The sequence below is a fragment of the Contarinia nasturtii genome, unplaced genomic scaffold, assembly GCF_009176525.2.
Source record: "Contarinia nasturtii isolate CC-2019 unplaced genomic scaffold, AAFC_CNas_1.1 Cnas_scaffold_4311, whole genome shotgun sequence".
Lineage (NCBI taxonomy): Eukaryota > Metazoa > Arthropoda > Insecta > Diptera > Cecidomyiidae > Contarinia > Contarinia nasturtii.
Genome location: NW_022201606.1, coordinates 553,434 through 578,254, shown reverse-complemented (window position 1 = coordinate 578,254; position 24,821 = coordinate 553,434). Strand labels below are relative to the sequence as shown.

Sequence of the window (24,821 nt, the reverse complement as noted above, 5' to 3'; positions counted from 1 at the left end):
CAAAAAATAGGGCACACACAGAGTCACAACAAAAAAAATGTTATTTAGTTGCAGCTGCAAACGAATTAAAAGTCGTCGCGTCATTTTGATCATGCAAACTCTTCGAAACTTGCTCTTTTCACCCAAAAAAAAGGCAATTTAAAGAAAGACATCAATTGCATTTTGGGCGGCCAAATGAAAATTGCCGTCTGCACATCCAGAAAACATGTCTTTTCGTATTTCGATCATTACTATGTTCAGTTTCTGTTCGGTGTCCATCAATGTGGAAATGGATTCGGATTGCTTGTATATTTGATATTGAAATTGATGATAATAAAGCGGTTTGTCCTTCAGACTATTTTCATCGTCAATGGCTTTTGAGCCGGACGTTAGTTGTATCGTGACTGCAAGCATTTTTATAGCGCTGAAGGCGTTTCCTTTGCGATAATTTATTGCACATCGACTGTGAAGCACTTTTTCTTTGTTTGCGATATGAAACTTGCGATATATTGTATATTCGTTCACAAATTGGATGTTTTCCAAGCGACTAAAAATTTATTTATCTGAAATAAGATCCTTTCGATGGAATGTTTCATTATTTAAAAATCGAATTGATTTTTTTTACCCCGACTCAATTCCGATACAAGTAACAAACTCTTTTGCTCAAAAGCACAGATTAAACTTATCGATTTTATGCACCAAATCCATCGAAAAATTTCCAATAAATAATTCTCGAACGAAAAAAAATTGTGTACCATTTCGTTATAAAAAAAGTTGACCAATAACAATTTGAATATGTCGACAGCAATTCAACAGCAACAAATCGGCGAAATATTTTTTTAGGGGTAAATTTTAAGCCGATCTTCATATGAATAAATACGATATTATTATTGTGTTTCACTTGGATTACACAGTAGCATTTTACAGTTATTCAGATTAAAAACATTGCCATTTCTCTATCTGTAAATCGATAGCATGTAGTGTATTCGATACAAAAATAACTTTTATTTGAAATCGGGTTTCCATTGACGTGCTAGAAGAAACAAAAAAAAAGAACTGAACGATATTTTTAGCAATTAGAAAAATAAATTTGTGCTCATGTGCTTAGCTATTTATTTATAGCCACATACTAGCTACTCCAGCAAATTGTCGAACGTATCACTGTCGCGTTCCGATAGACGTTCGAATCCGAAAAAAAACAACAGCTTCAACCAAAGTGGTTCGTTGGAAACAATAACATTGTGCACTCAATACGTGTTTCAATGCACTTTTCGCTGTGCACATAGCGAACGAAAGAGTGAGCAAGCCAAACAGGAAAAAAAATCACAACAACAATAAAATCAAGAATAAAAAAAAAACGAAAAAAAAATTGGTCTGAGTATCGAAACCGTATGTCACGCATGCATATTTATAATCCGTTCTCTTACACTCACTTACATGCACACACTCACACTCATCAGCATTATTAAATTTATTATTTTCATATATGATTACGGCTGCTTATGAGTAGCTGCAACAGCTTTGTTTTCTGTCTTTAAACTCCGATACACTTAATCATAATAATTTCGAATGCAGTCGTACGACTAAAATTACTATGCACAGAGAGGTCCATCACTTCGAACGACAGTAAAAAAAGAACTCGTGTGTTCGTGTGTGCTTTTTTCATGAAAAAAATGCCATTGCTCAAGTGGATACTGGATATTTACCAGTCGCTCGATTTGAATTCAATTCAATGCTCTATAAATACACTTTGGTGGAGTTTCTCTGTTAAAGAATTGCTCACTTCCAGTTTCAAGTAAATTTTAAGGCCCATACTTTCATTGAACTGGGCGCTCATTCTTCAAATTTCATGAAAAAAACATATGCCACAGCAATCTCTATTCTATTTTTTTATTCTTCGTTTGTGTGTCAAGTAAATTGATATATCACTGTGTGTAATGTATGAGTTATTTTCGAATTCGTTTCTAGTGTTTTTTTCAATATTAAATATGTTACTCTTTTGTTTGGCGCCTGACGTGTGCCACCTTTCATTTCAATGTAATAAAATCCAATTGACAGACACAACGTTCTTTTTCTCTTTCTTTCTCTTTGTTGCAAAACATGAACAAATTAAATGATGTATGTTCTGATTTTAATGCTTGATCAATAACATTCAAGAAAATTCTAAAAAAAACCTCATTCATTCCATTTGATTTGAATGTGATGATGTCAAATGTCGCACATTCAATAATTACAAATGTTAAGTTCATGCAAATCGAAGTTCGTGCTGTCAAATGATTTGAACAATTTTGCAAAAGATGACAATTTTTGTTCGTGTTGCAATTTGTAATGGATTCAATGATGTGTTGATTTTAGCGTTCAGCTTAACTTCATCAAATGACACTCGAGCCCAAATCATTCACACATGTTTTCAGTTGGTTGATGTGCTGCTGGCTGCTATGTGTCGTAGAATTCATTTTCCGTCGACTAATTGCTTGTTTGTCCGTCGCTGCTGTTTAAGTCGCATGGTAATTAATTTGTGGGACTGTGCTATTTGTAATCGAATGTAACTGTAAATTAACGGCAAACAAGCATACATTTGAACGAGCGAGTCGATGTGATCGTGATTGGGCACTTGCGATAAATTATGGTAATGGCAATTTGTTCTTTTTTTTGCGTTCGCGCTCTCCGTTGCGGCGCACATTCTCGTTTGATATTTGCATTCGAGAGTGATTCGATTGTTTGCAACTTCTGTAGAGAGTAGACACGGGTACGGATATTTATATTTGCCATTTTGAATTTGAATTTAAAATTTACTTGTGATAGGTGACGTTAATAGAAAACAGTTCAAGTGCTAAATACGGCGTCAATACGAAAATGCAACATCAATGGTTTTAAGTAAACATACAAGCACTTACATTAAAATGGCAAATCAATTAAATAATTTTTCATTTCGCGCCTTCGGCAATTAATATCACATGTGTGTGTGTGTGTGCGGAGAAGAATCTGACAACGGCACGTCGAAACAAACGAGGACAAAAACCATGACGATTTGACAACATTTCATTTGTTTTAAAGTCACACTAATGCATTAAATGACTTACAACTTTACGATTATCGAACGTGCTAATTCAGTTTTGAATTGAAATCAACAACAGCACGGAAAATGCACGCTCCAATGCAAAAAAAAACGTCAAAGTCGTCACCACAATTTACCTTTCTCGATTCAAATGCTAGATCTATAAATGCATCCAAAGTCTAATCGTGCTGTGCCCACTTCTGGGCGCACACATTCGATCGACATTAGACAGTTACTTGGTGTTTTTTCCTTGCCATTTTATCGAAATTTATTTAATCCATTTGGATGTGTATCAAACAAACGTAAACACTTACAAACCGTTTCCTGTTCTTTATTAATTTGACTTTTTGTATACTATATGAAATAGAATCGAAAGCCATTTTTATTAGCTCAAAGTGACTAAGCGCAATGAATTCCAATTTGTGTGTGTTTTGTCTTGCGCGCACAAATCAAGAAAAACTAAAACAAAACAAGAAGTATGCGAACGCGCTTGCGGTTGACGCTGACACATTGCTCATTAAACGGTACGGAAACTGGCGAAGAGAAAAAAAAACCCCATATACATATCTATTGAATCGCCTTTAAGCAATTGAAATTACACTTAGATGTGGAGAAGGCTGTCTTTCTCTTTACTCTTACCTCTCGCTTTTGCATCTAAATCAATGACTATATCGGGGGATCAGAGTTAGTTGAAAGGCGATGTTCAAAAGAGCAGTAAACCGTCATCACGACAATAAAATGCGCAAAAAACACAATTTATATGAAGCACAAAATCGATTGTTAATTTTAGATAGAAACAGCGCAACGTGCGCAACCCATATTGATTTTTCATTTTTCTTCTTTCTCTCGCTAATAAGTGTATCGGCCATCGCACCAAAGCGTACACGAGGCACATTGCATAGGAAGTGTGGTTTCAGAACAGAAATAGTAAAAGTAGCATACTCGAGTATGTGTACTGTACGGTATCCAATAAATGATTAGAATCACATTTAATGGAAGAAAATTGATGCTGGCTGAGTTTATTAATAAAAGAAGAAGGAGAAAAAACGATGGAAAATTATGTTTAAAGCAAAAACGAAACGATTTGTGCGTTGGCCGTTTGGATTTTAATCGATTCATGCACAGGCCGAACATTTGCTAATGATAATGAAATGTTTATCCAATTTAAAGTTTGATGGCTGATAAATTGGTGCTTTATTTGTTTTATTCATAAGCAAAAGAAACTGATTTTTCTAATCTTTCTAACTGGCTTTCTTTAAAACCATCCGACATCGTTTTATCTGCACAATTGATTATGCGAGCATTTGTTAGCATATTTGATGGAAAATCGAAGCATTGTGTTCGCCACGATTTGACACGATCGATAATTTCCCAATTTTCGAGAAAGAAAAAAATTATTACATTTTTCGGCAAAGCATAAGTAACGCATGCAACTTTAGATCACGTACGATGTGGTAAAATCGATTTAATCACATTCGAAGCCACGTTGAAAGGAATTTTTGTGCGTTTTTGTGTTCCATCTTTAATCTTCGGCTGCTTCACTTTTCCTTTATTTTCGTTGGTAATGATCGATTTAAAGCTGCGTACACATAGCAAAAGATTGTGGTCAGAGCCACTGACAAAGAGTCAGAAAATGAGAGACAGAGAGAGAGAGAGGAGAGAGCCATATTGTCGAGTTATAGAAATCCAGTTATTTCATTTCGCTGATTATCTCCGAGTCTTGAATCCATATGGCAGCAGCGCACGTAATTATTCATGTGGTTTATGTATTTGTGTGCCATCGTCGTATGGCTATGAGGCTATGGCAATGGCTATTTGCTTTATAATGATGATCGATCAATCAAATCAAGTGAATGCTTTTGTTCGGGTTGTGATTCGTTGTTCGTCGTCACTGCGTTCGATGCCTGGTTCGCATAAGCTCCATAATGTATCATTGAACTCAATTAAATGGTTTCACTTTAAACCAGAAAATTTTTGCGAGACCATAAATCGAGCGACGCGCATAATATTCGTGCGCAGTTCGATGTTGTTTGCTTTATTACACAAAATTGAACGAAAAAAAATGTCGGCCGAGCTCATTAAATTGACGTAATTAGAAAATATCAAAGTGAAGATTATTGTAATTTAAAAAAAAAATGATTCATAAAAGACGAGTATTTCACGTCAATTCGTTTCTTTTTTTTTTCATCTTCTGTGGAAGAGTTGAGATTTTCGATTTGGGAAAATGTTGAAACTTATTTTGATTACCACTTACATGCGATGAGTTTGATTCGACACACGGACGAGGCATCGAAGTTCTGTCATCTTTCGACCATCACGACATAAATTGAACAAAACACATTTCTCCTGTCGTTGTCCGATCGATGGCAATTGATGGCTTTTAAAAGCTGTTTCGATGGAATCCATTAGTTCAGACGAATCGAATTGATGGGAGAAACGCACCAAGAAGTCGTTAACATCAATCGATGCTATTCGGCAAACGAAAATTCTTGAAAATTTTTGAACAATTTGACAAGACCAGAAAATCGATTACGTCAACTTATTTGCTCGCACAACACAACACAACGCGGGGTGTAATTTATGTACATTAAAGAACAAAGCCATGCATTTTAATTGAACATACCATTAAATCAAACCATTAACTAAAACGATTTCAGTGACTTCACATGACATTACTCATCTTTGATGTTGTTGTTCGTTATTGAAGATTCATTTTGTTGCTTTTATTATTTACAAAGTGAACGCCGCCACACTAATGTCGCTGTCCACTTACATTTTAACATGACGGCACTAAATTCGATTACAACTAAATCTTATGGCGATGAAAATTATTATAGATTTTTTGAAGCGTACAATCTGTTGTTTCAATCTGTCATCACAAAGTTGCGCACACGAATTAGAACGTCATATCTATGTTCATCTTTTGTTCGATGTAAAATGTTAGATCCATCCAATGATAAAATAGCTCTCTGGCTAATCTAATGCCATTAACTGCCGCTTTGAAATACGTCACCAAAATGTCTATATATATATATAGAAAAAGAAAAGGAGAAAAAAATGGAACATCACGAATTAATTTCTTTCTCAAAATGCGATCGCTGCTGGAGTTTTAATATGATATTCACTCACTTTGTTCGGTGAACACGATGGACATGGACAGTTCTATTCGTCCAAATAGCAGGCATTCATGACTTTGATGTATGCTTTTCAAGGTGCTGCCCTCATCGTTCTGATGTCATATACATATTGCAAAGACCTCAACGATTCGATAATATTTTTTTTTGCCCCATGTAATTTCACGAAATATTTCATTGAGTGTCAAACTATACGGACATCAATCATATGTTTAAAAGTATAAATTAAAATGATTTCATGACTTCATTCTTCGTCTTCGTTTTCCAACGATTTTCTAACAAACATTGAATGACAGTACGAATAACGAAACATAGAAATAACACCAAAGGAAGAAAATACAATGCTAAAGAGCAACATTGAACGACTTGATTTCATCCAGAACCAGAAGATACGCATAATATGACAAACGGGGCACTTTGAAGTCTCTCATTTCACAAAGAAAAAAAAAACGTTGAAATTGAGTAACATGTGTACAAAATTGAAAACTAAAAACAATATAAACGATCATCATCACAGCAAGAATTAGATCCAGAAACAAACAATAGAATATGATGATGAACGAATAAAAAGGTTCTTCAATGGTTTAATCGGAAAAATTAAATGCGACTATAATTAATTTGTTAGAAACAATGATGACGACGTTTGATGGAATTTTGAAGAGGCAAATAAGGCAATTTACAAACAAATTCCCATCAACTGACGCTCAATTCGATCGACATCTAAGCAACGACATACGCATGAAAATTGGACATTTTATAGGAAAAAAATGAAGGTCATTAATAGCGCCCAAAAATTTAATGTTCTTGAACTTACATTGGACGTACGCGACATTCTTTCTTCGAATAGTTTTAATTTGATTGCAATTATGTTATTATAAGTTATGCTTTCTTTTGGAGCCAATGAAAAGGTATAGCTGAAAATCCGTTAAAATTTAAATTATGTCACTTAAGCTTCAGCCTAAGCGATGCAATTGGACAATTATTGCTTCGAGCATGGACAATGACCGTGTGGTGAAACTAAACAAAAACGCGCAGTTTCTTTGTATAAAATGGGCGCGACATGGAAATATTTTTCAAATTATAGGTGAAAATCGTCATTATTATCACAGAAAAAGCTTCAATCGATTGAAATTGATTTCTACACAAGTTTTTTTTTTCGGCGCATTTTTTCTTTGATTCGCTTTCAATTGCCATTCCAATATGAATAATAGCAGTTTGGCCGTAATTTCCATGTCATCCTCCATTTTGATCATTAAAGAAAATACCGCGAGAAATCAAAATGATGAACACATATGCGACAACGAGAAGAAGATGCCGAGATGCTTTTAAAGTCGATGACGCAGACTAAAGATGTGACATTCGATGTGATGCCGTGCAATCACGCACAAAAGCGTATAAAATTCTCTTATAAATATGCCGTCATTTCAAATGGATTTCTTCGTCGTTTGCTTTTTTTCCTTCATTATTTATTAAATGTATTCGATTTTTATGACAACGGCAACGACGATGACGGTCTCGTGTACTTCATAAATTTGAAGTGCTCATGAAGAGAGACCGAGAGTTGAGTGACAATGAAAATTTAAACGATTTCTTTTTTTTTTCTCTTGTATTTTGTTTGTACGAGTATGTCAATCATGCGTGTGATTCAAAGAAATATACCGATTTTAGCGTTGAAAAGTGTATTGTCATAGTTGATGTTATTAATACGAATAGCCTTCAGTGTATTTTCTTTGACCAAATAATTTCAAGCCATTTTATTTCTTCCGCAATTCGATTCCTATTCAAAGCACGTCATTCATATTCGTTTCATTTTATTCGTATTTGTCCTCTTGCCCGCAGGTGAGAATTCGATCCGGTTAACAAAAACTGTCAAAGTGATCTGATCGCAGAGGAATTCAGCGGAAAATCAAAGTAAATGTTTACAATAAAACGCCATTTGAATGTGTTGAATTCGATGCGATCGACTATTAAAGCAGATAAAAAAGATGATCAAGCGACACATACACATACATTTCCTAATGAATAAATTGGTGTACCAGCATTTCAAGTGACTTTATTTGAAATTTCGTTGCTTTAAATCGTTGTCAACGATGATATTGAGTTCGAAAAAAAATAACACAAAGAGTTGATGCCTTAAATGTCGCGGACTGATTTTTTTCGCGCGCGCGATTACCTTAAGTTAAACGGTGGAAAAATACCACGTCATTCATTTTGGTCGCTTTATTTGATTGAACTTCATTTCGTTCGCTTTTTTTTGCTGAATCAACTCCAAATTGTTATTTCAAAGTAATGAAGAAAAAAACATCTATTCATTTATCTGTTGATTTAAAACACGGTTCGATGTGGCTCTCATGATGAAGTTTGAAATAATAAAAACACATTTTCGGCGTTTGTTTACATGTAGTTGTCAAACGACATACACATTATTTTGATGAGAGTGTGATTTACAGTGTGTTCGAATTATATATTGAAGGTCATTTGATGCACGACTTGTTTGCACAATTGAAATCATTGGCCGTTTGAACCATTGTCTCTGTGATTTTTTTTATTGTATGAACTTAAGGCCTTTATTTGACATTTACGGATCTCCTTTGGTCCAAAGCGATTACCTTTTCGAATTTACCGATGTCAGCCAAGACAAAAGTTTTTTTTTTGTGTGCAAATTTCAAGACATGCGTTACATATTGACCGACAATTAAATTGTCTACAACAATAACTCGATACGATGACAATGTGACTTAAATTCAATTCTTCCTGTTTTTATTGAATTGACCATAATTAACTTGGATTCGAATCAATGGTGGCATACTGTTTTTTTTTTAAATTTGTTGCATTTTTCATTCCTTTTTATTTCGCTTCATTCTCAAAGGCTCTATGTGCCATTGCTAGCCGGGGGTATATATGTAATTAAACAATAGCCAATGCCGATCGTAATCTGTGACACATTCTCATAGCTCTCTCTGACATGAGACACATGTGAGATTGGGCCATTATAAAAACGAGAGACAATGAAATAGGTAATTTGCTTTGATTATGCTAATGATCATTTGTCGGTTAAGTCGTTTCATTCGTGGACACTTTATTTCGTTGGTTTTATGTTGATTTTTCGAGATGCTTTGAAAACAATTTTTTTCCTCTGTCAAAGAACTGTTGCGACCAAACCAACGCAAAAAAAGTCTCTCGAATCAATCAGTCGTTTAATGAGTCACGGTTTGTGTTTTTTTTTGTGTGCATGTGTGTGGTGACGACGTTTGAATTTGAAGTGTGGTCAGGCAAAATAATTGAATATGTACGTTGAGTATGTAGCCGCAAGCAATATTTCGATCTCAATTAAAGTTAATTACATTCTCATGAAATTGTTTGTCTTTCTTCTTTGCATGATTTTTGTCTCTTCAACATTGCCGACATTTGTCGAATTGTCAGTTTATACACATTTTTCTCACCAATTGGCTCGTTCGACACAATTGAGAAATCGAAGATGTATTTGCATTTTCAAAGTGTTTTTCATCGTCTGACTTAATCGACGTGACGTTGCATCGAAAACATTTATTCAAGCATTTAATTGGCCGAACGAAAGAGAGAAAAATCGACGGTCTTTTTTTCGACAATTCGGTAAATATGTTGATTTTTTTCAAGCACGACTTCTTTGTTAGTTTGATGCAAACGTTTTATTGACTAATAAAAATATTGTGTGAAATCGATTGGGCGTTTATCATCTATCTACACGATGGGTATGACTCTTCAAAAAATTGCATTTTTATTTAAGTTGAAAACACTTTTTTCTTGTTTATTTTTTTCGTAGTAGAAAAATTCATTCATTTTCTACACACCGGCACCGTTATTTATTATTCAAAGTCAATTACTACCAAATCGATGCCAAACCATTCATAAATCAAGCAAATCCATTCATATTCTTCAAATTTAATCTAAATACATTAAAAATTTAACCCTGTTTTAGCATCACTAAAGTCAATAATAGAAATGTTGGGTTCATTTTTTATTTCCGAAAATGTTCTTCTTTTTCATTTGGCTCAGAATCAGTTTAGTTGTTTAAAATACAATAAAAATCAATCACCGTCGAAATTATGTTTCACATCGTTATTAATACATTTGGATGTTATTCGATTGCACCCAATAATATTTAACCAAGCATTTGAGCTATTTACACCACATGGCCTTTATGCCAACATTTTTTTATTACAAAAAAGTCGTTCAGACTCACAAGAATAGAATTTGAACTAGAATTTACCAAATGTTGTTTCTATCTTTGTCATTGCGTCAATAGAATTTGGATCGTCGTAGTTGATTTCATGATTGTTCTATTAGCTGTAAAAAAAACTTACAGTAAATTTTTAACTGTCGAAAAGAGCTCAAATCTTGTTTACTGACCGAATCAAACAACTGAAAGATATCATCGATTCTTTTTGTTTAAATTAACTTTGATTTGATTTTCGCATAACTCAAAACTTGTGATGGCATAAACAATAATTTTAGTTTGAATATCGATTTGCGACTTGAGAAATGTTTTTATTTCGTTTGGCATTCCAATATCGGAAACAAAGCACAAACGAAAAGAGAATGTAAGCTATGCGACGACAATGTTCCTTTTTTCTTTGCCATAATGGACACGCATTCAATGACATTGACTACAACAATAGCAAGGCGCAAACAAGTTGAAATAAAAGAAAACTGAGTCAAAACTCCAACATACAAAAGCATTATGTAGCGTCATATTGAGTAAATGTCTGTATAATTTAAAGCAAATCGATCGACCTAGGATGGGTTCAGAAGAAACTGCTATTCATTTTTTTACGTATGTCATTGTGTCTGTGTTATCGATTGTTTTGTCGCTGAACTTTCGATGGGTTTGCATGATTTGTCAACCGATTTTCATTGAACATTTGCCGTTTTTCATGCGTTGACATTTACTTATTGAACAATATGATATCGATTCACCCACTACGGCGGAATGACGCAAACTATAATGTTTTTTATAGTCTTTTCTTGCACAGAATGATTTTTCATTTAATTTATTAATCTATTTCTTATCCAAAATAGCATGACTAATTTCCTTCCATTTTTTTATTGCAGATATTTTGCAGACGAAGTGTATCATTGAATCGGTTTGAATGTGTGTCAGTTGTGAAGTACAATGCAAGTGAAGCGTCAATGTTGTACCACCCCTCTGAATTTGTATTGAAGAAAAATCATCGAAAATAAATGAGTGGCCGACATCTAGACGCATTGTCAGCGGAACAATTCCAAAGGGCAAATCAATCAATATCAAATCTTCTATCATTACAAAAACAAATGGTTATGTCACCAAGTCGACGGTCGTCACCACCGCAACTAGCATCACATCCGATGAATATGCATTTGAGCTCATTTGCCCATTCGCAATTACAGTTGACGAATCAAATGCACCAAAAATTAGCAGCCGGTTTGCCGCCAAACCATTTGAATCAATTCTTTAAAAATTCAACGTCATCATCGAATGGCAACAATAGGGGATCGAATGAAAGCACAAATAATAGTCGACATTCGCCAAACGCAATGGCATCATTAGTTAGTTCATCGAGCCCATTGAATCACTTACAAAATATGCAACCGTTCGATTTCCGTTGTCTTGGCGCCGGTCTATCGGGCTTTCCACCGCCATCAATGGGCAATGCATCCGGACGACTTAGCCCCGATATGGAACGAATCGAACGTCATCATTTACAACAAGTGGCTGCAGCCCAAGCGGCGGCCCGACGGAAATTAAATGAATCGGCCGGTAGTGCAAATGACAAAGCAGCCCTGCAAAATCATGCAGCCGGTCTTATGAATATGGCAATGGCCGGTCATCATTTACCATTTCCAATGCCACCACAACCAAATGCTCTGAATCCATTAGCCGCCAGTTTGATGGCATCACAATTTTCAAGCTTGATGAATAGTTCGGCGGCAGTTAATTTGGCCAAATCAAAAAGTCTTTTGGAACATCAACACCAAGAAGCACGAAAAGAATCGAAAAATGAACAACGCGATCGAATACGACACGATGACTTGAAGCAAAATTCGAGTGCGTTGAATTTAAGCCGTGACTCAGGTAATCGAAGTCCAAAATCGATGACAACACAACATAATTCACGACAACGTACACCAATGGGCATGAGTCAGTCACCATCGAACCTTGCACAGTTACGAAAATCACATTCGCCGGCCAAACGTCAATGGGGCTCGATGCCAGTAAATTTAGGCACACAATTCATAAATCCAGCCACTGGAAAGAAACGTGTTCAATGCAACGTTTGTTTGAAAACGTTTTGTGATAAAGGTGCTCTGAAAATTCACTTTTCGGCCGTGCATTTGAGAGAAATGCACAAGTGTACAGTTGAAGGATGTTCGATGATGTTCAGTTCGCGACGGTCACGGAATCGTCACAGCGCCAATCCAAATCCCAAATTACATTCACCACATTTACGACGGAAAATATCACCGCACGACGGTAGAAGCGCTCAACCACATCCAATGCTGTTGCAATCACAAGGCTTATTAACACCTGGTATGCATCCATTTAATCCGTTCCCATTGCTAACGCCACCGCCAGATGTAAGACATCCCTCGTTAGCCGGAATGGATTATAAATCAAATCAAAAGTATAGTGAAGATCATTTGAAAAATTCAATGTCGGAAAGTAGCAGCGTACACGACGATCTCGATGACGATGATGACGAAGAGGGTATCGTGGTCGTTGGAGAAGATGAAGATCCGGATGATATGAACAAAACACACGATTATGACAATGATTCAGTTGAAAACCATGGCGATGGCGCATATGATGAACCGACTGATTTTAGTGTATCGAAACGGAAGAAGATCCCAAGCCCATCTGAAGGTAAGAATTACTCACTTTTACACATACCTTTTCGTCGAGCAAAAAATTATTATATTAGTGTATATGTTGAAAAAGTTGTAGTTTTAACGATTAGGAAGAAAAAAATTCAAAGGCCGTTTAAGTTGTATTAGATTGGTTAAGCCACGGCGTTCTAAAATTTTGATCAGTGGCTCATACAGTTTTCCTTTTTTTTTTCTTTTAAAGGTGAGAACAGTGGTTTTGAAAGCAACGACGATTCACTCAGTATGGCTGATTCACACAGTAACAAAGACGATTCAAATATTTCGCATACAAAAAATAAGCGCAAACGAAAGAGTCAAAATCCAATACGATTTGCTGTGCCAATCACAAGTCACATCGATAGTATGTCCGATGAAAATGATTCAAATGACATAAACTACGTTCGAAAATCAGTGGCACAAGATGAGCCCAAGGCGCTGGTGAAACGACTACGTTCTAATGGAAGCGATGCTGAAAGCTCGGACGAAACAAAAAAACTCACCGACAATGGAGTCGATGACAAAGAGTCACGTTCACCAAGCATAACTCCACCACCGATTCGTGAAAACCACAAGAGTGAGAGTAAAAAAGAAATCGAAGAAAATGGCCAAATCAAAGCAGATGAAAACAATGAAACGAAAGACGACGCCGAACCACAAAATTTAACATTGGATTTGTCAAATAAACAAAAGCACATCGACAGCGAAGATGAGACTCCATTAATCAATGAAAATAACAATAAAATCGACAAAATTAAGAAGGAATTAACGCGGCCGCCAAGTGCATTACTTTCACCAAAGAATGACAGTGAAATCGATCACAAACACAACGACGAATTAAATTCGGATAAAAAACCCGAAGTAAAAAAGTCTGAACGCCATCATTCGATATTGAAACAGTACGATTCATTGTTTAAAAATCAAAATCCATATGCAAAAGGTGGTCCGGCCAATCCAATGAATCTATTCAATTCATCGATGAATTTCATGTTAAATTCGGCCCCATTGAGTCCGGCCCGTTCACCATCGTATTCGCCAGAAGAGCGACGTTCACGTCATGTATACGATTCGGATGAGAATGTCGAAGAGTTTGAGAACGATTTAAGTGACATTGAAATGCCAATTGACAAAGAAAATCCGCGTAAATGTGCGGAATGCGGTGAAGTCTTCCCAAATCATTTCAATTTAAAAGCACATTATCAACAAGTGCATTTGAAATTGCTACACAAATGCGATATTGATGGATGCAATGCAGCTTTCCCATCGAAACGAAGTCGTGATAGACACAGTTCAAATTTGAATTTACATCGTAAACTTTTGTCGACATCATCGTCAACATCATCGAAAAATCACAACGAAGATAACCATAACCAAAGCACTGCCGCTTCAATGGCAAATTCAGCAGCGACACGATTGCAAACCGAATTTTTGGCACGATTGTATGCCGATTCGCATCGATTACCATTCAATTTGGAAGCATTGAAAAATAACTTTCCCGACATGCATCCATTTGCGGCAGCTGCAACAAACACTTTTCTAAATGGTGATTCACGATTTCCAGCCGCTGCAGCCGCAGCTGCTGCTGCTGGACATCAAGCACCGAATCCATTTCTATTTCCACCGCTGAGTGGTTTGGCTGGATTTCCAAATTTTTCATCGTTTGCACCACATCTTCTACCTCATCCACTAAACGGTCTCTCATCTCTGTCACAGCGTCGACAATCGTCTGATTCGAATTCACCATTGGCTTGTTCATCGCCACGCGAACAAGAGCGACGCACACCAATCGACGAAAAATCACGCAACATCGATGCCCGTTTCTCGTGACCTCCATTCGATCAACACCCGTACATGAGGTATTCTCGATGGTAAATAAAATTTCGAAATTCTTGAATGAGAAAATTTAGTTGAGAAAATAAACAGAACACGGAGACAATGAGAGGCAAAAAGAGTTTAAATTCTGATGGAAAAAAGTGCAATAAAACAATTAACAAATTTAAAATATATAAATATCATCAATATCGAATGCATCACTGTTCAAGTCAAAATATCACATCATGAATAACTTTTAAGCACATTTTGAACAAATGCACTGAACCTTTGCTAATTAAAGTACTTCTTCAAATTTACAAATTTCTTCTCGATTTAAACAACAAAAAAAGAGTTAAAACTTAAATCTTATATACACGTACCGAATGCGATCATTATTAATTTTAGACTGGATGATTGAAAGGTGAAAGCTATGAAATGTGTCGTTTTGCAAACGCATTGCAATCATGAACAAAACAAAATCGAACGAAAAGAAAACAAACAAATTTAAAACTTCTTAACTATTATTTCAATGAATGTATATTTACATTAGATTATAGAAAAAAATATAAACACATTTCTCTGCAAAGCGCGACCGAACGAAGAAAGATTATCAAAGTAGAAAAAAAACAACCTTTAGAAACGAAACGATATTAAAGTATGAATGTTTAACACAGAAATATGATTATTTGACGTTTATGCATTCGAAATGGAATTTACCGTGACGGTATTAGCAATCTTTGAGATACTTACACATCGTAATATAAATAATATTAAATTTAGCCTTTGAATTTAAGTACAACTGTACACAAATTAAGTGAATAATATATTGAATGTAATGTTAATGGTTGAAACGAAAAGCTAGGCCAAGTGTCGAATCAAATATCGATTTGAGAGATTTTCTGCGGACTCTTTTTTCGCAAGATTTCTCGAATCAACATTTGAATTGATGAACCAACAACAAATACAATATGACATCACCACTTCAGTATTTTGTTATTTTAAGCTCTGACAGAAATAACGAAAACAAGTATGTATAAAATCAATCTATGGGAAAGCTTCAATATACATATAACGAACATACACAAATGTATCACAAAGAGAATCAAGTGATAAGTAAATGTATAAGTATAATTAAATTTGAAAAAAATGAAAAACATCCATGGTAATTATCTTCTCTATATTCAATCATATAATCAATAATAACGTATACGAAATGGATGTTATGGTCCAAATTCAAAATTTCACCAACACACAAACACATACACATACCATTTTTGAGATCATTCTCGACTTTAGTCCAAATTCATAATTCCGGGCAGAGAGAAATGCTGACTTTGACAATTAAACATAGAAACATTTATTCAGCAAATGATTAGATTTACTTTTAAAATAGATAAACAATGATGTACTTAGCACAATTACAAAATAGCAATACATAACCATAACCGAAAATCTGAAAATGCTTACTGAACGACTTTTTGCACGTCTGCAAAAAGAAACAAATCCAATTTCATTTTTGCTCAACATTTCCTTGGCTAAATAATAATTGAATAAGAAGCTTTCAATTTTGCATCGAAATTTATCGATTTACTTTTAAATGGATACCGAAAGGGACATAAAGGAACAAACAGAAATAACCATCGACAGTATATAATGACGAGTTTTTGTTTTGTTTGTTTGTGTAATAGTTAAGCAGAATAGATGGTTTACGAATTAGAGTTTATTTAAAATAAATTAAATTAAATGAAAACATAAAAAAAAACAATTTTCATCAATCAGTTATTATCGTTAAAATACATTTAAATGCTACTTTTATCGTCTATCTTTATATAAAAAACAAATTTAGTGAAAATAAACGGTATCTAATTACTGCATCCAATTTACAAGTAACATTTTAAGTATCAAAGAATTATTATTATTATTATTGAATAAAGTGTCAAAAATAAATTGAAAAGAACATCGAAATTGGTTTTATTTATTCGATTGTGTTTTACTCACTTTTTTAGCTCGCGTTACTTTCGTATGAGGGACGCAAACAATCGGTCGGATGGTGGAATCAAATATAGCGTTTATTTTTCGGTCTTCTAACGTCTGTGTACCACACGAATCGATTGGTATATTTATCTAAAAACCAAAAATGTTGCAGTTTTGTCTTTCAAACAATCTGACTCGGAAGTAGGTGGAGTCGGCTTCTATATGTCATCCATTTTATTTTTATTTTGTTTCAATTTCTGTTGATTTCACTCTGAATTTTATTGTTTTTACGTGATTATTTCAATGCGCTCCGCCTTTGTAAAATTTGAAGAAAAAAAAATGCTCCAGCAATGCGAAAAGTGATTCGAATTGATGATTTCCACTGGAAAATATCAAAACAAAATCATATAGAAAATATTGAAATCCTGTCACCGCAGACCTCCGGGTCACGAAACTGTGTGAGTACAAAAGAGAAACCTTGCAAAATGGCTTGAAGCTAATAAAATGGTAACAGTTGAGCGAATCGAAATGAAAGTGGAGGATTTGACTTGAATTTCAATTTGTCGATGTTGGTTCGAATAAGGATGTGTGTGCAAGAGATATCTCAAAACTGGCCACACAATAATAAAAACGTTTCAATGCGACTCAACCCCATCTCTATGACATAAGAACAATAAAAACCGCATGCACGAGCTACAATTTCTCATGTTCGGTGTTGCATTGGGCTATGAAATGCGATCGGTTGCATTGAAAATGATCTGAGTACATGATAAACCCATGAGAGAATGTAAACGAATACGCATTGAAATATACAAACGAGATGCACTTGCCGCAGTGGTTAAATATCAATGTAAAGTCCAAACCGAATAACCAAAGTCGAACCATGGCTAAACAATAGCGTATTTAAGTCATCGTATTGTACAGCCACATGTAAGTGTAAAACCATCCAACAAAAACATATCCATTCGTATACGATGTACAAGATAAGCGGGCACATATTGGCTTCATTTGACGTTGGAATGTTTTGCAATTTGTCTCAACATTGAGAGAGAGAGAGAAAAAAATTACAGGGAAGAATGAGAACTGCATTGGCCCTGTCTGTGTCTGTGTGCATGCGTGTGTGTGTGAAGTTGAAAAGTTTTCCGACCGTAAAGCGCATACGGTTCTCAGCTATATGTTTGTATGAATTGCGTGTATGTGGCTTGCATTTAATAGATTGCAAATCTAACAACAGCAAAACAAAAAGCAATAAAAGCCAAGGCACTTCCATGGTGCAATGGTGCACATTTTTGTACGTGTATATGTGACTGGATACCAGCCATATCGGATGAAGAGGAATACAGTACGCAATGCATTGAATTCGCAATTCTCACTAGCCATTATTAAAGTTATGCATCCGACAACGATTTACGATAATAGGATTTGTTGTGCCGCAATGTACATGTATATATATATTTTTTGTTTTCTAATTTAAGGAGAGAACTTTTCTAGAGAAGCGCGATAATACACACACCATGTACAAATACAAATATTCACTACGCCACACAAAACATCCCATCTACTTTTCACAAATGGAGCCGAACAAGTTCCGTTCTCGATTCACCGCCGTGAATCGTATAGTTAGGTGACTTCGTAGTGGCAAAATTAACTTTTGATTGAAAATGTGCAAAGAACCATAAACGAACGGACCGAATAAATGCACCATATGCTTTCATTGCGTACATAAAATCTGCATCAAAACCATATAGCAACGAACCAATGCAATTTCCATTGGGTCGAGTCGGTTGTAAAATATAGAATGCAGCAAGGAAAACACATTAGATGTGTGAAAATTGGAAAAAAAAGAGGGAATGAAAAGAAGAATGTGTGTATTGTGTGTATCTTCATCAGTGGAACAACCCATTCATTCGTTTTTCCAATACGATCCACAGACAATGATAAGAAACGAAAACAACGTATCACTGTTGAATTTACAATAAAACTTTTTCCAACATTACCACTTTTTTAAACAAATTTTACAGCGTGTTTCTCAAAATAATAATACTATGCTTATCGGCAAAGTGACAGCGCATATATACTTTAAGCACTGAAACAATGTACATATGTGGGTACGAAAACCAATTTTATTCTTTGGCTGATTGAAAATATACGAAAATATGCTTCGATGTGTGCATAAAATAGATACGCTAAAGTTTGAGTTTTAAATTATAAATTCACATTATTCATGACGAGATTTAGAAATATGTTTGACGATTTTAAAAAGAGTATATAATTTTAGATTTGATCATTTTTTAATGTTTTAATTTTGTTTGTTCGATGACCAAAAAAGAAATTAAACTGAGTATGCAATAGAAAATATTATAAATATAAACAGATAAAGGATGAATCCAATTCTATCAATAGCAGCCGCTAATTTCAAGTAATCCCTTTTCAATGAACTATTTCCACTGCGACACTGTTGAATAAATTGTTGATCATCATTGGCTGAAGGTTCGTCGAATGGGTGCTCTCGGAATCTAGACGCATTTTGATCACTCTGAAATAAAAATCAGTCGTAAAATATCCCAACACGCAATTTTAAGTAATTATACAATGATGTTTAAGAAAGTATATGTAAATAAAAACCTCCGTATCGTTAATGTGATCCAAAAATAAAATACTGCCAAACTTTCCATCCAAATGCTTCTTAATAATCCATGGTAGAATTCGTTGATGCTTCAATCGCGTTAAATTTATCACAATAACTGAAATCAGCGTTGAAAAGCACACCATATACAGCGCGTGATTGTAGAACAAAACTAAGAAAAAATACCGATTAAATATTAAACCAAGAAAAGTTCGGAGATGTTTTCGCAATTAATTACTACTTGACATGTATTGTCGGCTGTATAAATAACAATTTACTGTATAAAATACGTACCGATGAGCGGCGTATGTGAAGCCATTATATTTAAGTTTTGGGAAATATACAGTAAGAATAGAACAATTATCAAAGCGACGATACCATTCAAAAGGATTTTCTCGCCGTACTGAGCCGGTAGCCAAAATGTAAGTAAGGTAAGTATAATTACGATAAATCCCGGTGCCAAGATAACACTTTGGAAAATAGATGAACGTCGAGCTATTGTAATATTATACTGTATATCCATATACGGTTCTGGACAACATTGATAAAATTTAACCGTTCGCCCAACTTGAATACTCGTTATTTCCCATTCAGTATTTTCCACATAAAGTTCAAGAAGTGATCCGTTTGATTCTTTTCGTTCCAATTCAATTTCACGTCCATCATAGATCCATGATCCAAATATTAAAGTGCATTGATGCGAATCAAATGGCCAATTGCGCAGATTTGAATCACAAAGTACTTTGAATATAGCGGGTGGCACCCAAAGAACCTTCATTAAACAAAATTATACAAAAGATATGCATTTAAGAAGAAAAAATCACGAAATATTAGTAATTCTTCACTTTTCCATCGGGTTCAACTATAAAATGGGCCGTTCCATATAAGTCAAAGTTCGGTGAAATAGAATTATACAGAGTCACATCCGGTTGCCAAATCTTGAGGTCACAATAAAGAAAAAAAAATATTTTAAATAAATTTAATCGCATTAAGTGAGTTAGTTCATTTTTTCTTCATTCATATTGTCTGCCAGTAAAAAAGTACCTCATGTTGCGCCAACCCGAGTCTAAAATTTAAAATGATAGAAAAAAGAATGTAATTTAAATGAAACTCCTAAAAATGTTGAATAAAGAATCAAAGAGATATTTTACTTGCTCAAATTTCCATATTGACTTTTATTCCATTTGAGTTTGTCATCGTTCCAATTCTAAAGAATGAGAAACGATAATATGAGAGGCACGTCAATTTTTGTCTGAATCGGACATTTCAATTATTTACCATAACAAACCATGCATAAACCGTGAAAATCGATGTTGCCTCATCAAAGTCCACATGTTTGATTGTCATGCCAATTGCCACCTTTGTGGCATGATTTTGTGGTCTTGCAAATTTGTCGTACGACATTAGAAGGTCACGTTTCAAAGCATCCGCGTATGTTTCATTCCAAATCGGTTTATTACCTATTTTAAAATGCATCATTTTAATCAACTTATTGATTCGTGTTGCAAAAATTTTGTGGCGTAACATAAATATCCAACGCTATTGATGAAATTAACTTGATAAAATTCAAATTACTGAGTAAAAATAGAATGAACAACAATTCATCTCTTGATTAGTCCATTCAAAGCAAATATTTTGCGATGCAATATACGCGCTTTATGAATACAGATTTGCAATGTATGGTTTTTCAAATTTTACCTCTTCGATTGGGATCGCTGCCACCATCTTCCATGCAACTTATAACTTGTATAACGATAAAAATATTGATGAATAATAATAAATAACATTTCATTATTGAGAAAATTCCAACTGAAAAACCAAATAAAGAACAAAAAATAAAAATAATTTTGATGTGACTAAAAGAACAATAATCTTCACTTGGTGACAGTCGTTGATAAACTGATCCGTTTCTTGTCTCTTAACTTCTGTCGTATCGTTTTTTTAACTCAGTCATCTTTCGCGTTGATTATGGAAAATTATCAGACTTGACTATAAATGAAACAAATTGAAAGCGAATACACGAGACTTGCTGTTTGTATTGTTATATGTGCGGATGTCACAATAAATGTCTATTACGATCATTTATGCTCCTCATACTAACTCTATTATTTCAATTGAAACGATTGAAACGAACAATGAAAGAAATGCACACTCCAAAATCTGATGCGGAGAAGAAGAAATATAAATAATATAATTTACGCAAATCTAATGCAGATTGAATATGAATGGACTGTATGAGTAAGCATCGAATTTGAACTAAGACATTGCAATGATGACACATCATATTTTGATTGATAAAAATGCAGTGTATGTCCGAATCGGTAATAGTCTATAATATTCATCCAATTTTTGTGAATACACATTCAAAATAACCGTCTTTATTAATACGACGAAACGTGATGTGTGCGTTCTGAACTTAATCATTGTAACACACTTGATGGTGTGAGCCTCAAATTGTTTTTCGACTAAACGAAAGAAAAAGATATAGTAAAAGTGTTCCATTGGGCGGAAAAATGCGAAAAGTCCAAAGGCGCCACAATTTATTTACCACCATTAAATACTGGTGCTAAAACAATCATGAAATGGTTAAACGATTAGACTGATATTACACGGGCAAAAACGGAGTTTGTTTCCCAGTAACACATAATCAAATCAAAGAATCAAAAATGAGACTGACACATGCAAACGGAAACCCTTCAGATAGACACCTAATGCAAGCGAAAATGTTGAACTTATTCGAATGGAGCGTAACATGTGCGAGTTGAATTTGTTGAAGTGTTACCATTGAACATTTGCACATTGTAACTTGTCAAATAGAATGAAATGGCATTATCTAAACGTATTGCGCTTTAAAAAAAACTTAACCATACAACGGTATTTTTGGCACAAGAAATTCCTTAAAAATGCTTAAATGCACAAAAACTCATACGTCCGATAACAAATGGACGCTTTTCCGAAGGATAACATAAATCACCTGACAAAATGAAATGCAGTTTCCATTTACAGTGTATGTAAGCATTTGTGTGTCGGTGCACAATTTTTCTGTTTTTGCAATAAAAGCTGATTAGCTTTGGAGAAAATTTATATGAACGCATTAAATTATTTTGTCGTATCAGCTATTCCACCCGGATTTTTCCATTAGATCCGAATTTTTTGTGCATTGCACACAGTATAGCCCAATTCATTGCCATTTATGTGAAAAACAAAAACGCCCCGGAATTTAAAATCTTCATAAATCAGCACATAAATGAACTTTGCTTTGAAATAACAAAAAAAAAGTCCAAAATCCAAAGAAGCTTAATGTAACCATTTGGAATTGGTGAGTGAAACAGAAAATTGAACATTTAAAAATGGTTGGGCATGTCTGATGTAAATGCACATTGGTTAATGGGGTCTAGTTCATTGAAAATTCGAAATGAAATGATCATCGAGCATGTACTGTATTTTCACATATTCAAATATTCCAAAATTTACATGATTAACATGAATTTCCGTTGAAAATTAGTTAGCTAAGCATGTTGTCCAAAATATTGGAATAGTTGCATTTTTCATACGATAAATACATTTTCCGCGGCCGCAGATTTGCATTTCAAATTTTATTAGTCGCCATCAATGTAAACAAAAACAATGTTTTATAATAAAAGGTAAAATATTTCATGTCGGTAAAAAATAAAAAACAAGCACATCGATTCGTCCAATCGCTCTTACAATAGCAAGAATTAATCGATAAGTCGGTTATGGCACTGCGCGATGCATTTTATCCGCTGCATATTTCATAATGACAGACTGTTTGTTTAGACAAACGACTGAAATCCTAATTAAAATTTCATAGGCATGGGCAAATAGGCGGCATGGACGTCACGCGGACATTGCTTTATTTAAAATTATAATTGCTTTGCTCTTATTCCGCCCGTCTTACAATAATTGTGCGCTCAATGCTGAACACCATTGTGAATTGTCATTCGTACGAACAATTTGTTTTGGTCGCATTCAATTTGTCTTTTGTTGTTGCAATTGTTGTTACGGCGGTGGTGGTGATGGTAGTGGTGGCTGGTCGACCGATTATAACTGTAAACAATGCATGATGAGAAAAACAATTGAATCAAATTGCCATGCGACTATTTCGCATGAAAATTGTGCTAGAATTTATTTTGCCCTCCTTCCAATTACTGTTGTGCGGCAGAAAAAATAATAATTTTGTAAGTGTAATTACTGAATGGTGGGTGAAAAAATGCAACTCAAAATAAGTGTGTTATTGGCAATTTGCTGCTAAATAATTCATAATTTGAGCAGTTGAATCGCGACGACGATGGCATATTTTCGTCTCTATTGCTGAAGATTCAACCGGTTTAATTAGAGGAAGAAAAAAGCATTCCTCTAATGATTTTCATTGCTCGTTTAGAATTTGTTTGGCAATTCATAGACGTGTTCATGAGTCTTCTATGCAGTTTCTTTGTTCATACGGTCAAATGAAATGCAGTAGCAATTTAGTGTGAATAAAAAAAAATCGTGACATTTTACGGTCGATTGAAAATCGACACGAATAAACTCAAACTACCGTGCTCGTGTAGTCAACAACAAAAATGCATAATAATAATTTATTCAACGCCACCATGTGATTGTCGTGACATTTTCCCAGCAAATCGTATACTTCAATAATAATTTTAATTGCAATATTTATAATATTAAAAAAATAACAACGACCGAAGGAGAGGAAATCACTATCGCGGCAAATTGGACGATTAGCCATATAAAAAAAAAACCAATGCGTGCTGAACAGAAGCTTTGAATCAATAAAAACAACAATAACAAAATCGTCTTTGCGTTTAAGCCACAACTACTGGATTCACGTGACGAAATTCACGTTCATCGAAGAAAATTCGTTCGCCGTAATGAGTGGGAGTTGGACTAATGAATTTCTAGCCGCAAGCTAAAAATCGAATATATGTGACGCATATTAAATTACTTGCCCACACATCAAATTGCATTAAGGGCAATGCGAATCATCGAAATTCGATTGTTTCTGTTATGTTTTGTGATCAGCCAAATTGAAATGTCATCAAAGAAAATAAAATTATCATCAATAGCCGCAACAGTCATATCTGTATATGGTAACTAGTGCGCCATTCAATAACCACAGCTGAAAGAACATTCCGACCTCATTTACGGAATACCAAAGAGTTATAAGCCAATAAGCAATAACTCTTTCGTTTTATTCTTAACCCGTTTTGATATATATATTCTTTTGTTTTCTCTACGTGTATTTGTTCTCATCAGTCGCTGCCGCGGAGATGTAAGTAGCCGTGCATCAATATAGTACATATAAGTCGGATAACATTGTTTTAACACAGCGTACACG

General features: G+C 34.7%; 2 protein-coding genes across 2 annotated transcripts in view; one reads left to right on the top strand and one right to left on the bottom strand.

Annotated features, from left to right (window-relative positions):
• The window catches only part of LOC116350744, a 33,078-nt gene extending 16,328 nt beyond the window's left edge, over positions 1-16,750 (top strand). The window contains exons 2-3 of the mRNA XM_031782656.1: positions 11,263-13,051; positions 13,256-16,750. Coding sequence (XP_031638516.1) covers positions 11,392-13,051; positions 13,256-14,877 — 3,282 coding nt within the window. The 5' untranslated portion in view covers positions 11,263-11,391 and the 3' untranslated portion in view covers positions 14,878-16,750. The remainder of the gene's footprint in view (positions 1-11,262; positions 13,052-13,255) is intronic.
• A 2,358-nt stretch (positions 16,751-19,108) lies between these two features.
• On the bottom strand, positions 19,109-21,349 carry LOC116350752 (acetylcholine receptor subunit alpha-type acr-16-like). The gene is made up of 8 exons (XM_031782664.1): positions 21,161-21,349; positions 20,741-20,922; positions 20,614-20,669; positions 20,507-20,528; positions 20,308-20,400; positions 19,757-20,234; positions 19,462-19,634; positions 19,109-19,372 (listed from the first exon to the last, which is right to left on the bottom strand). The coding sequence occupies exons 1-8, from the start codon at positions 21,252-21,254 to the stop codon at positions 19,169-19,171; spliced, it is 1,302 nt and encodes a 433-aa protein (XP_031638524.1). The 5' UTR covers positions 21,255-21,349; the 3' UTR covers positions 19,109-19,168.
• Between the last annotated feature and the right edge of the window lie 3,472 nt (positions 21,350-24,821).

Bases quoted from the DNA above. Each gene is read 5' to 3' on its own strand.
- LOC116350752 (XM_031782664.1), bottom strand. From the start codon at position 21,254: ATGAAATGTTATTTATTATTATTCATCAATATTTTTATCGTTATACAA. The intron at 20,923-21,160 runs GTAAAATTTGAA...ATTTTAAAATAG, and splicing joins CAGCGATCCCAATCGAAGAG to GTAATAAACCGATTTGGAAT. The intron at 20,401-20,506 runs GTACTTTTTTAC...TGTGACCTCAAG, and splicing joins TCGGGTTGGCGCAACATGAG to ATTTGGCAACCGGATGTGAC.